The sequence below is a fragment of the Chaetodon auriga genome, chromosome 18 (assembly GCF_051107435.1).
Source record: "Chaetodon auriga isolate fChaAug3 chromosome 18, fChaAug3.hap1, whole genome shotgun sequence".
Lineage (NCBI taxonomy): Eukaryota > Metazoa > Chordata > Actinopteri > Chaetodontiformes > Chaetodontidae > Chaetodon > Chaetodon auriga.
In genome coordinates, this window is record NC_135091.1 from 17,535,977 (window position 1) to 17,549,682 (window position 13,706).

The window sequence follows — 13,706 nt, forward strand, 5'->3', positions numbered from 1 at the left end:
TCTCGCCCTCACTGCATCCTTTGCTTTCCACACTGCAGCAGGGGACCAACTTTTTCCATCAAAGACATGGGCAGTCACCACACGCACACACACACACACACACTTATCCACTTGGCTGTAAATGACAGCCAAAGGTGGTCTCGACTGGGACTTCTGCTTACTCTTTACTCACTCGCACCAACTCCCTTTGCGTGACCTGGAGCTGTATTGGAAACGTGTGTTTTCCAGTGCTGGAGACGATGCTCATTCATGTAAATAATTGATTCAGGTTCAGTCTTGGATGTCTGTGAACATCAACAGCTGTCACGCTATCCAGGGTTTGTGCCAGGGTCTCCCGTTGTCAGTGGTGTTGAGTATGTAGTGGAGCTGGAATCGCTGATTTGACTCAGAGTGGTCATGAAGTGTTTGTTTAAACAAACCACCACAAACAAATGAGTCTTTTTGCAGAATTATAGCAAGTTAAAACCGATGTTGAAACTGCACGTTCATTGTACAACCCTGATTCCAAAAAAGTTGGGGCATTGTGTAAAACATAACAGAATGCAATTATTTGCAAATGAACTGTGTCATTTTTCATCTAATCACTTGTGGAGCCAGTGAAAAACCGTCTTCAATCAGTTACCTGATTGATTGAATGAGCTTAAACATTACACCCTTAATCGCTGTCGGTCTCCATAATGTTACTACCATCATGATGTGCCCACTATACTATACATGACCAGAAGATACTGTTTTCTCCCCAACCCTCTGCACTAAAGGATGCTTATTATATTTGTAGCTCAGGCTAAATTTGTTTTACGGCTAATTTTGATTTTGTGGAAGCTTAAATGTAGCATTAAGACAACAGTGGGTCTCGATCCAAAGTGGGTCACATCCCGTTCCTCCCCTCAGGACAAGAAAACGCTTTGACTGCCAATAAACTAGAGACTGCAGTTCAGCAGTATGCAGCTCTACATGCACTATAAAAGTCAAGAAGCATTGTTGTTTTGTTCGGTTGCCTTTTCAAGTAACCATCGTATTTCCAGTGTGGTGTGACAGCCCTGACTCTGTATTTTCTTGGAGCTGGTTTTCTGAGTGGATTTGTTAGGACAAATACTTCTGGTTATTTTCAAGGCCAGTTTGTAGTTTTGTTTAGCACATATCCTGTTAGGTGACTTCAGTTATGGCCTTGTTGTGATCAGCTATGACATCGCATTACGTGTATGACTCACTCACTAGCAACTCTGGCACCTGCTATAAATCTCAGCTTCAAAAGAAGCTGCATAGGTGAGTCATTTCAGATTGAATGGCAGTTAACGTTAAATGTCAGCTTTTAACAGATGCCTGGCAGTCAACATATTTATGAGTACATTTTCAAGGTAATGACAACATCTTACAGGACGCATTAGAAGAACGCTCAAAACGTAATGAAAGCATCGGGTCATGTTTATATACTGTAGCTCTGGCTTTATCAGTGAGAGAACCACACTTCAAACTGTGTTGGACAAATTTGCTTTAGATTCTAGTATAAGCTTACTGATTTACTGAGTACTCATTGGTTTGGGGCTAATGTTGAGCATGTAAACACTGTGAAAGCACAGCTGATATGAGAGGCAGATAAAGGGACTCCTGAATGTTGGCTGGCATGGTCCATTTAACCCAGTGAACTGTGCGATATGGAGTCTCTTGTCTTCTTGTGTAAACTTTGGCTGCAGACATTTGGAATAGGACATCGGCTGGGCACTGTCACAGTCGAGTGGTGTGTGTCTTTCCATGTCTCATGCATTGATGTGCCTTAAACAACCATTTCATTGGCAGGGGTGGAAGAAGTTTCCTGCTAACTTATCATCTCATATTGCGTGAAAAGTCTTTTTCGGTGCTGTTTACTTTTGCTCCACTTCAGTCATTGTACTTTGAGTCACAGCTCACTGCCTTCAGCGACATGGGAGCACTGTCACAATAATGACGCTCTCTTTCTTTAGCTTTTTTGATTTTGTTTGGATGCACCACTCCTTCTCTCGTGGATATACTGTATATTATTTCCTGCGTCTTCCCTGAGGATTGTTTCTGCTGTTTCCTTGTCGTCTTCATCACGCGCCTGTAGTCTGTCACTCTCCCCTTGGCATCCTCCTCGCCAGGCGTTCAACCCGAAGTGACAGCGGCTTTCATCGCACACCTTCCCTTTTTCTGAACAGTAAACCACTGAGAACAAAGTGTGTGTGTGTGTGTGTGTGTGTGTGTGTGTGTGTGTGTGTGTGTGTGTGTGTGTCCATCCTCCGGGGTTCCACTCTGTCACATTTATGTGCTTCCCCTGTTTTAACGGACGTCTCTGCTGTCACCATGGAAACAGATAGCTTTTTGACACGGGCTTGCAGGCAGAGTGTGTGGTTGTGCGTGAAAGAGGCTGTTAATGTTTCCATGTTGGACTATTTTATGTATTTGTGTGTGTGTGAGCCTATAAAGGGCAATGTTCCAGGTGAAGGTAGGTCAATCAGCTGTCTATAATTCAGTCAACATGTAGCTCGTTTTAGAGTCAAAGGATTAGGCTGAATGGTGATTGAACTTTTTCCTTGGCCTTCATTACTCTTTGTTTGTACTGGCCGTTGGTTGCTAAGAGTCAGGCGAAGTAGCGTGGTCACTGAAGGGTCATAATCTCAAATTGCAGTGTCTGGAGAAAGTGCTTTAGAAACACCTGCGTCTCCATCTTAAACTGCCGTGATGATGACCACAAGTGAGACATGCTGCCCAATGTGCTAAAAGACAGGCCATTGTTACTAGAAAGGACTTTTTTTTTGGGTGCTAATCTTAATTTTTTAGGATTAGGGAAAGATGCCAAAGCAAGATCCTTCAGAGTCTGGCTGCTGAATGGATGAATACTGACTGAGATGCAATGATGTAATAAAATGGAAATGAAGCCTTTGGCCACATTCTGTATCTGATCAGTAAACTTAAGAGAGGACAGTGCAGTCATTGCATGTAGTCAAAATAAATGTCTAAAGGAGGCACAATGTAATGAAAACAATGATGATTTTTAATAGTCCTCATTTTCCTTGAGGGCAAAGGACAGTTTAGGCTGAGAGGAGGCTGGATGTGACGTGAGGTGGTGAAACCGTCCCCCTTTTGTTACTGAAGAAGTGACTGAGATACATCTGTTTTATTTATGTATTATTAGTACTTAAGGTGATAGATTTTATCATAAACATAAAATAATTTCTATATGAAAACTAAAGATTTTTCCAAAAATAGCTAAGCTAACTCCAATGTTCAAACGCTCCTCTTAATAATAGTTTATTAGGATAAAATCAACCTCACTGCAATAATATTTTTGTAAGTCATAATGGGGAATAATGGGCCTGTATTATTATGTGTGTTGTTCCTGTGGGGTCACTGGAAAATTCCATCCTGGCTCTCGATTGATGTTTCCTGAAAAACATGTTTATTTTTTAGGAGTCTGCGCTCATCTCCCTCGTCTCTAGTCTGGCACCACCACCTGCCGGCTTGATTGACAGATTTAGCGACTGAAAGACTGCTGAACTGACCGACTCGTCTGCTGACTGCCTGGATCAGTGTGTGGCTAGTTTACTTAAAAGCTAGTTCATTGGGATAGTTAAGGACTGAGTAGATGATCTATCTGGCTAGCTAGCAGCTGTTTTCTAATCTGGAGTGATGTCTGCAGGCTAATTCAATTAATCAAATTCAGTGTCATTTTGCAGATTAGTTGACCTCCTGGTGACACCTGTCCGTCTGTCCGGCAGGCTGGAAAAACAGAGAAAATCCGTCTATGTGTGTTTGAAAAAGGAAGCAGGGAAGTGAAAGGGAGAGAGAAAGCAGGAAGGGAAGAAAGGGGAAGGAGAGAACGAGTATGTGGATGAAGAAGTTGAAGTGCAGAGAAAAAGAGAAGTTGGCTGCCTAATGAGTGAAGTGGGTGTGATGGTGAAGTGTCTGCTCTCATCAGCGCTCGGTCTGTGCTGTCCACATGGCGTTCTGGCAAGTGTGTGCGTGTGTCTCAAGAGGTCCAGAAGGGACGCATGAAGTGTGTCGTGTGTGTCCGTAGACCTAGTGTAATGTTGAGGTGAAGTCCGCTCATGTGTCAGACCACAGGGAGTCACCGCACACTACCATGCCCTTATAAGGAGAAGTAGTGTCCCTGTGAGGCCTCCATCCATCCATCCATCCATCCATCCATCCACAACATCCCTCCTCATTTTCCCTCGCTCTGTTACCGTGCAGGTTCTCCAGAGGAGGGATGGAGGTCAGCACAGATGGATGAGGTCTATTTACTGTGACAGATGGGACTGTCTCCGTCTTCAGGCTCTCACATGATAGTCTGTACCGTTGATGTTAAACAAATGAGAGAAGAGGCTACATAGTTTTTCTTTATTATTGCATCTGAAACAGAAGATTACAGAATTAGTGTTTCTGTGGAAAATGAACACACACGAAGATTTATGAATAATGCTTCCTGTCGACCTGTGGGGTTTTGCATTATTTATACCAAAATAACCAACAAATTATATCTAGCGTTATATGTTACAGTTATATTATGGTTTGTAGCAAAAACACTATCACTGCTTTAGCCTCGCCATAACCAGGTCTCTCTGGCCTCAACGCTGGCTTACCTTATGAATACTTATGACAGAAACTTTGCTAACAGTCTTTATCTGACATGTTTTGTCCGGCTGCATTTCTGCAGCAGACCTGCTCTCGTTTCAGTCTTCGCATCTGTCTGCTCTGTGCAGGCTCACACCTCAGCTGTGTCTCATGCGGTTCTTTATGTTGGTAATTGTCATTTTTGTGCTTGTGTTTAATTTGAGCCATAGGTGAGGTGGCTGGTGTGTTTCTTGACCCCAGCTGTATTTAACAGTAGTTTTGAGTTTTTGTTTCCTGTGTTGAATATCATGAAAGGGGTGACATTGTTACTGTAAAGTTTATAATATGTTACCCCCAGCACTGCTCGTGGGTATGTGTGGATTTATTCTGCGTGTGTGTGTGTGTGTGTGTGTGTGTGTGTGTGTGTGCTATAGTTTATGGACTACCAACTCCAGCTGCATGAGCAGCACTGTGGTTGAAGGGTTTGATTTCCAATTGCAAAATGACTGAGGGCACATGATTAAAACAAAGGCCTCAGAATCTTTAAGAAGCTGTTTTATTTTTATTATTTATTTATTTTTGCAGAAGAAATGTTGTAATTATGACTCAGATGATGTGAATTATGAGCTTTAGATAATCCTGTTAGATTTTCTTCTTCAGCTGTGTAGTAAACGTTACACTGGATGTGCACTACTCTCATTTTTGACCCAATGTGACAGTGGCATCTATTTCTATATTTTCTGCTCTCATGCTGGAGGGAGATACAGTGCAGTCCCAGTGACCATTAGCAGCCGCAGCTTGTCACAAGACATTTAATACGCCAGTGAACATGCAGCAGGCGAAGCCTTAATCAGCTTTATTTTGGATATAACAGACAGGGGTGTAGATTTCACCTTTGAATAATTCAGTCTGTGCTTTGTGATGAGGGAGGGCTGTGTTTGTTTGCTGAATGCGTGCATGTCAGGAGAAAGGGGGAAGTTGGTTAATGTGCAAAGTGGATACCGTACCTGCCCGACGCACAGATGTGTGATGTGACACACGCTCACACATGTTGATTTTAACACAAATTCCTTTTATTCTCTTGTTTCAGGGACAACGAGAAAGCGGATGATATAGACAGCAACCCGAGGTCCTCCACCAGAGAAGGTACAGGACACGCACGCACAGACACGCACGCACGCTCGCACACACACACGCACACACACACAGTTCTTTTGAGCTAGTGTAGTCATGTTTGAGTAATAGCACACTCTAAGCTGCCACTAAGGCACATCAGCCCAGCAACAATGCTGTGGTGGAGATGATTGCAGTGGGATTAGCCTGCACTTGTTGTATTAAGCCCTAAACTTTCTCCCTCGAAGGCTGTTGAAGTCTTTGTCCTCAGTGTAGTTAAAGAGAAACACTGAACCATCAAAAGATATCCACATCACACTGTTAAACTTTGACGCACGTTTGCACAAACAAAATAAATGAAATGATTGCATCATGAGCGTCACAAATAAAACAGAAATGAGCGAAGTTGTTGTGTTTAGAAGATATAGTTGAATGTTTAGAGCGACCCACCTGCACATCAGAAAAGAGAATAACATGCAAACTTTAGTTTCATGAAATAATAATGTGATTTTAAGTAATTTTTCAAGTCAAGCAACTTTGAGAACAACTGTGCCATCCACAGGCTGGTGGTTGTGTTTCCTTCTTACAAAATGTGACCCAGTCATTCAAAAAACAAAAACTCCTTTTTTCTGGGATTAGATTATATGAGTCTTCTCTGTCCCTGTTGTGGCCTGTAGGTGAATAGCACAAACAAACAAACATTAGATGTGAAAGTACTGCTGACATCTGAGTGTAATTCTCAGACTTTTTTCCACTTCAAAAGACAAATATTAAATCTTGTATTCATTTCATTCAACACTGTACAGATAATTAGGTTTGTGAGTTTGCTCAGGGAACCGTTTCTCTCTCACCAGAGGTCGTTTCAGACACTCAGGCAGCGTGGAAGGCGATTTAAACGTGGCACTCATTTTGGTGCTTCAGATGCGCAGAGTTTGCTTTAATTATAAAGCGCAAATAGCCTTCAGACTGCTGCACGGTTTCACAAGCACATTTTTTTGGAGCAGGAGGAGTGTTTAAATTGAGGTTAAAGGAGGACAGTGGTGGTGTTGAGAGAGCTTCTGTCGGTTTCCATCACTGAGGACAACGTGGTACTGAACAAGTAGAAAGGCAAGTCATTGGCCAAGACCGACAAGTTGTCTTACAGGGTAATAAAAAGTCTGTGGCGTCAGCCTCAAAACCATTTAATCTGCTACAAATGCATTTGGTAATTCTTGTTCCTCTTGTTCTTCTTCTTTTTGTTTTGTTTTTGTTTTGTTTGTGTCGAATAGGGACTTCTTGTAAATGGTATTCCAAAGAGAAATATCTCCTGTCTCAGATATGTACTTTTTAAATGATCTGTAGCTGCATCATCAGCACGCTCTTCATAAAAGATCCCTTTATATGGTATTCTATACGTGCTATTCCCCTTTAATTGAACCCTCATCAGCTGATGGTAAATACTGTAGGGAAGGGGAAAATCAAAATTTCCACACTTTCAGTCCAGGACATATAGATAAGTGGTTGTGAAACAGGAACCAGGCAGACAAGAAAGTTTCCAGCATAGTATTTCCTTCCCTGTCTGCTGTCAGACTGAAGAGTGAAGGTGGGAAAGTAAAGTCACACAACACTAAAGGTGTTTATGGTTCTGTGAAGCTCAGTAGATGTGAAAGTTTCATTTCCTGTGTGCCAACACAGAAGATGCCTATATTCATAGTACTGCTAAACCCCTTAAGTAAAGGTGCTTATGATATGAAGTGGCATGAAAGAGATGATACAGGTTCACTGAGCGTGCTTTCAGCCTGCATTACAGGGTTAGTCTCTTCTACTGTAGAAACCATTCAGAGGCGTCACTGAGTGAGACAGAATTACATTACACAGGTACCAAGTGAAGTTAAGTTTCAGGTCTCACTGCATGCTCTCAGGCTTTGTCACTCCCCTGTTCTCTGTTTTTTTTATCTAGTCAGTATTTGAAAGTTGTTCATAGCATTAAATCAAATACCCATCCCTTATGCTCTTCTCATCTCCTGCACTTTGTCTGATTTGATTCTTTCATAAGACATATTCAGAAAACAAGAAAAAAAGGAAATTTCATCCAACCTCACACATAGATTGTCAATGGGCTGTTACTGATTGTGAGTAGGATGTGAAAGATGGAGGAAGCATCACAGCTCAGCCTTGAACAGCGTGGGAGCATTTCTGTGGAGCATGTCATGCATTTATCAGCCTTTCTGAAAGGTCGCAGGCCCGGCTAGACTTAGTCTGTCACACTGTACAAATCCTGTCTAAGAGGCATTCTAAGGCAACACTTGTCCTTTATTGTTCACTGCAGGCTTTTTATCACATCAGACACTGCATTTCATGGAGGTGAAGCAGCTCTAGGTTCCTGGTATTGTGCATATGCAAACTCATACATATATGGCACATGTTACAAGTAAATAAACAGGAAGAGATGAGGAGAACAGAATATACCATGTTCTGTATCATGGTTCATTTTTTCTGTCTCTCACTATACAGTCCTTTGAGTGTAGGTCATATTTTCAGCTTGTTCAGGGCTGTTTGTTTCATTTGCGCCATGGCTTCCTGAGAGACAAGAAATTGTAGAAAAAGCTGTTGGAGCTGGTTTGTTTACCTCTGGAGGAAGTAAAGTACACACTTCCTGTAGCTGCTGGTTAAGTTAACTGTCACAGGACATTATTGGAGGCATGAATTTGCATGCACTTTGGCACATTTTACTTACTTAGAAGTTGCTCGTGTTTTGTTCTGTACTGCTGAGTCTTTGTTGTCTATCGCTTGCACTGGAAATGTTGATGGGTTGATGCAAGGTAGGATATGGCCTTGTTGTCTTTAATTTTCTGAAGTTACATTTTGTCAGTGGAAAAGTTGGAAACTTCACATGTTTTGTTAAAGTCTGAAAAGGTGTTTCTCTGGATCAGTGCTTTCTCTTTGCATATCAGAGTGCAATGCAGCTACATTTTGAGTGACCTCACCTCTGTCATAGGCACTCCCCAGTGTTCATTAACCCGCTGGCTTGCTAGCTATGTTAATACACACACACACCTATGACTCAAAGCCATAAATTTGTTCTCTGGCTGTTGTTAAAAGTCAATTTGGTGTTGTGTGGGAAATGACGGTTTAATGACAGTGTAACAGTATGTGAGAGATGTTCCTTAAGGCATCTCTTCAAAGCTTGAAAATAACAAATGAAAATGCCCTGAATGGAAAAAGTATGTTAAATCAAGGATTTGCATGACTGTGGTCCCTCCGAAAAAGAAACACTTTCTTTTTAGATGTTGCTGATCCGTCCTTGGATAGTTGTCTATGATAGAACTGGCTGTCAGCTGCAGTGCTTAACTGACACCTGAGGGTAGCATAACCCGAGTGTGACTGCAGATACACCCAAGTGAGTATGTTGAGGAACTTGTTGTAGCCGCAGGTCAGGGTTCGTCTGGAAAAATAGACTTCTGCTGCACATGTGCCAACATGACACCATTACAGCACAGCTTAAATCCCGGTTAGTGAAATAGAAATGCAAATCTGCACTGCCCCCTTGTGGCGCAACCGTGTATTTTAACACCAGAATGAATCATGACTGCATGAAATTGTGAATCAGACACATGAAAAGGTTTATAATTTTTCCAGAATCAAAGCTGGTACTGTAGGAACTGAAAGCAGACTGTTTTGGTCTGGGCTGTCACTTCATAAGGGGCCCAAGCTGAGGAATGAACACTATGACTGAAAATAGTCAGTAGCTTGCTGGTGGCTGTGTGCAGTGTGATTATCATGTGCACGCTGCAGCACAGTGTCTCGTTTGTTTTCTCTTCACACTATGACTAAAAGTCGAGAGAATATGGATCTGTGTGTGTGAGAATAAGACTCTGCACAGACCTAGTTTCCTCACACAGTATGAATCTGCAACTTCATGTCCGTAACAGACTGACTCAAGTCTTTAAAAAAAAAAACAGCTGTTGTTCGGAGTGCATCTGCAGTTTCTTTGTTTCAAATGACTTTCAGATAGCAACATGAATTTAACATCTGGTTAAATCTTCTGGTTCTAGATTGCCATTTTCACCCCCATGATATACTGTGACGTTCTCCCTTTTACCGTAATCATGGCCTCATATTATGCTACTGTAAATTCAAGCCCTGCTGTGATTACAGAGTCTTTGACCACCCTCCATGGTTGAGGAGGTAGACTTTTCTGGGGAAATTGCTACCTACCCACTGCCTTTTGCTTCCAATAAAATCTTTATAGAGTGTAACTGCCATTTAGGACTGCATCCCCGTGTTTGGCCTCGTTGGGAAAGGCCTGAATCCAAAAGAGCAGCGAAAAAGGTTTAGAACCTCAGGATCTTCGTCCAGCGAAGGTGGAAGGAGGTTTCGCTGTCTCAGCCTCTTAAACTGACCAGGAAACGCACACATGCAGACACACATGTGCACAATGTGAATTCTGTTTATAAAATGCACATTTGAAATAACAAAAATGACTTTTTGTCTTTTTGCATTAATTTTTCAAGCATGTTTAGAAACACACACAAATCGTTCGCCATTAGAAATACGATGTTTCCCCATCACTTTCATTTCTGTGAAATGAGGAGAGATTAGAGGAAAAGATGATGTCATTGAATGAAGAAAACTGTAGAAGTCAGACGATCAGTCGAATAAACAAGTTGTCGAGTGACAGAAAAATAATCAACAAATATTAATTGTTGAATTCAAATTTTTTTAATACCAAAAATTCTGTTCAAGTTTGCATTTTTTTTGCCTTGTGGCTGAATTTTTTTTAGCTTCAACCTTAGGAATTTTTTTTTGTTTGTGAAAAGACTGAATGAAACACCCTGGTTTCAACACTATGTTGACTTGCATCTAAAGATTTTACTTGACTTTTTAGGCAAACTAAATGCACATAATGAGTCCCAAACTATGCTCCAGTTTTCAGACTAGTGTGTCACCGCTGAATTCAGTTTCAGTAAATCAGTCTCAGTAGACATGCAGACATTTGCATCTCAAACTGCAAGTGAAAGCATCAGCTGTCATTAAATTCCCCCAAAAAAAACACACGTAGTGCAGCGGCTTTGTGACTGAAATGAAAACCCCATTGTGTTTTTTCTTCTTCTGTGGTGCCTTACAGTGAGTGAGGTAACCACTCATGGACGACTATGAAGGGCAAAAAGAATTTAGATGAAGGTTAATGTTTTGGGTTGCAGTTTTTTTTGCTCCTAATGTGTTAACGCAGGATCAGAAACACACTTCACATCCAGATTATCTACATTTAACTGGGCTGAAATTGTAGATATATTTTATTTGGAAATTCATCAATCAGAACAAACAGAAGCAACCTGATGATGATAAACATATTTACTGCTTGTTTGAAGTTATCATGAATGTCTCTGTATACACAGTTCACTGCACACTGAATGCATTTTGTATGAAGATATATGTATACATGTGTTTCATGTCTGTTTTTCACCACTGTATTTTGACCATCAGGTTTGCTGGGATGGGTAACCTGCTAAAAGTCCTAACAAGGGAAATAGAGAACTATCCACACTTTTTCCTGGACTTTGAAAGTAAGTCTGGCGCTGGAGTGGAACAAAAGGGAGAATAGATGGATGGAGAGGAGGTGTGGGGAGGTGGGGAGAGGTGAAACCAGCTCAGCCGTTTTCCTTTCTGTCAGCAGGTCTCTGCTCCTGATGTCGAGGCCCTGAAGGAGCCTGCTCCTGCTCCTCTTTTTCTCCTTCGCTCTCCCGCTCCTTTCCTTCCACTCGATCGTGATCTCCTGCTCTGATCTGCCTAATAACTTGTTGGTGACCTTTTTAACATCGCACATACTTTTCTTCCTGTCTCTTTCTCTTTTCTCTCTTGCAGATGGGGAATCTGTTAAAAGTGCTCACTTGCACAGAGCTTGAACAGGGGCCAAACTTTTTCCTTGACTTTGAAAGTGAGCACAGCTTAAACCTGTCCTGCTCGGACCCCCTCTGCCCCCCACCACCAACATTCCTTATTCCTTTATCCCTTAACATCTCTTCAGCTGCTCTGACTGGTCCGGGGTCAGCCCTATTCAGCCATTGTATTGTCGACCTTCCTCCTTTGAATTTATTAGGATTCATGATTGATTTCAGTATGGTTTTAAAATCCATTCACTCTTTGCCGAGTTGAAGAAGAATGGAGCTGACCCTTGACCTCGTCTGCATGCTCGCCCCCCGTTTGTGCACTTATAAAACATGCATAACATAATGTAAACATGTTATCAGGTGCATTACATTACAGTGCCTTGTTCCTTTTCCTGCATAATTGTGTTATCTGCAGTGATCATTAGTTCACCACATGAATAAAGTATTAAAGTAGCCACATTAGCGCTCTGTTTCCTCTAATGTTCACATAATGGAGATAAATTGGCTTTTTTTTTTCTTTTTTCTTTTTAGCACAGCAAATAAATCGGCTTTGGCCTTTTTCTTAAAGCCTCCACAGTGGCATTTCAGCCACTCTCACAATGTCGCCAACCTCAGGCTTTGTTTACTCAGCAAAGAGGAAATGATGGGAGTGGAAGGGTTTTGAAATGCAAAACAGACCTCAGACACAGAGCTTTAATGTCACTGATGCTCTATATTTAGAGCTGCTCTTCTCTCTGTGGAAGAATCTGTAGTTTCCGGCAGAAACCTTATGATTATTTGTTGTAAATTAGACATTGAACATTGGCTCCCATAGTATTAAAATCTGTCCTGAACACTGAAGCTAATGGGAGGTATATTGCTTCTGCAGAACAATGCAAATAATTGATGTCCTCATCAAGATACCATGCAGGAAATATGGAACAAAACAGCAGACTGGTCTGTAGGTTGCAGTCACAATTCTGTTTATTTCCATTACAGACTTCCCAAATAACGATGAATTCAGTCCTTCTAGTGCAGTATAACGCCATGAATATTGTGATCCAGACTCTTAAAACTTTTTGTCTCATTAACCATGTTCTGCTGCAGCTCTGTGTCTTTCCAAGAGCTCACTCCAGCATGCTGGGATTTGCCACTTCAGCATGTTTCACTGTAGTAGAACATGTACAGTTTTGCAGCTCGTACTGTGCGTACCTCCATACTAGTTCTCTGACAGTCAGCCTCCAAATATTGCTGCCTTGAAATGCTCTCCCAATTCACATTTGTTTCATTTTACGCATTAAGAGAGAAGCTTCTTTGAGCTTCAGGCAGGATGCAGTCAATGCATCCAGCTCCAGTGTATTCAGTTACAGAGGTTAGGGCACATTATGGATACTTGATTGTGTGTGTGTGGAGTCGTTGAGTCTGCAGTAGAGTGCTTTCATTGTTTTATAGACATTCCAGTCTCTTCACTGCTGATCGCTGTTTGGGTTTTGCATTTCAAATCATAGGCATCACTCTGGATGCCCACGGCAGCAAATTCTGGCAGCTGACTGTTGATGGACTCGTATGTGGATGTGCTGTATGAGCTGAAAATGTTTACTGAAGTGAAATCAGGCTTTAGCTTTGACCCAAACACAGTTCATTGTGCTGAATGTCTTTGTACTCTTTGTTCTAGATGGAAACTTTGATGAGTTACTGTAGTGACAAAAACACTCAGCACACATGCCCCAGTGGTTAAAAACATGGTCTTTATTATGTATTTAATCAAAGCCCTTTCACATCAAGGCACAGTATAAGATTTAGAAATTAAATGTAAGAGCAGATTTAAATCTGCTAAAATCGCACTTTCAAATTGATTCTTGATGTGAAAAGGTGAGAAACACCAGTTGTGACACGTGTTTGCATTGACACTGACTGCTGCAGGAGCTTAGCTAACTGTTGTCCTTGTGTGTGCATGTGTGTACGTGTGTGTGTGATTATGTATGCATCCGTGTGTGTGCTCGTGTGTTTTTATATGTGCGCACAAATTTGTGTGCGTGTGTTAGATGCACAGCCGACAGAAGGAGAGCGCGAGGTGTGGAACCAGGTGAACTCGGTCCTTCAGGACTCTGAGAGCATCCTGTCTGGTCTGCAGGCGTACAAAGGAGCCGGCCAGGAGATCAGAGATGTAAGACA

General features: G+C 41.7%; 1 protein-coding gene across 2 annotated transcripts in view; it reads left to right on the plus strand.

Moving 5' to 3' along the window:
- fam49a (family with sequence similarity 49 member A) overlaps positions 1 to 13,706 on the plus strand; it is a 31,820-nt gene that overhangs the window by 12,857 nt on the left and 5,257 nt on the right. The window contains exons 2-4 of one of the 2 annotated variants that reach the window (XM_076756263.1): positions 5,660 to 5,715; positions 11,149 to 11,228; positions 13,577 to 13,698. In XM_076756263.1, the coding sequence (XP_076612378.1) occupies positions 11,159 to 11,228; positions 13,577 to 13,698 (192 nt within the window). In that variant the 5' untranslated portion in view covers positions 5,660 to 5,715; positions 11,149 to 11,158. Of the gene's footprint in view, positions 1 to 5,659; positions 5,716 to 11,148; positions 11,229 to 11,526; positions 11,600 to 13,576; positions 13,699 to 13,706 lie in introns of both variants that reach the window. The other variant, XM_076756262.1, reaches the window with a different exon arrangement.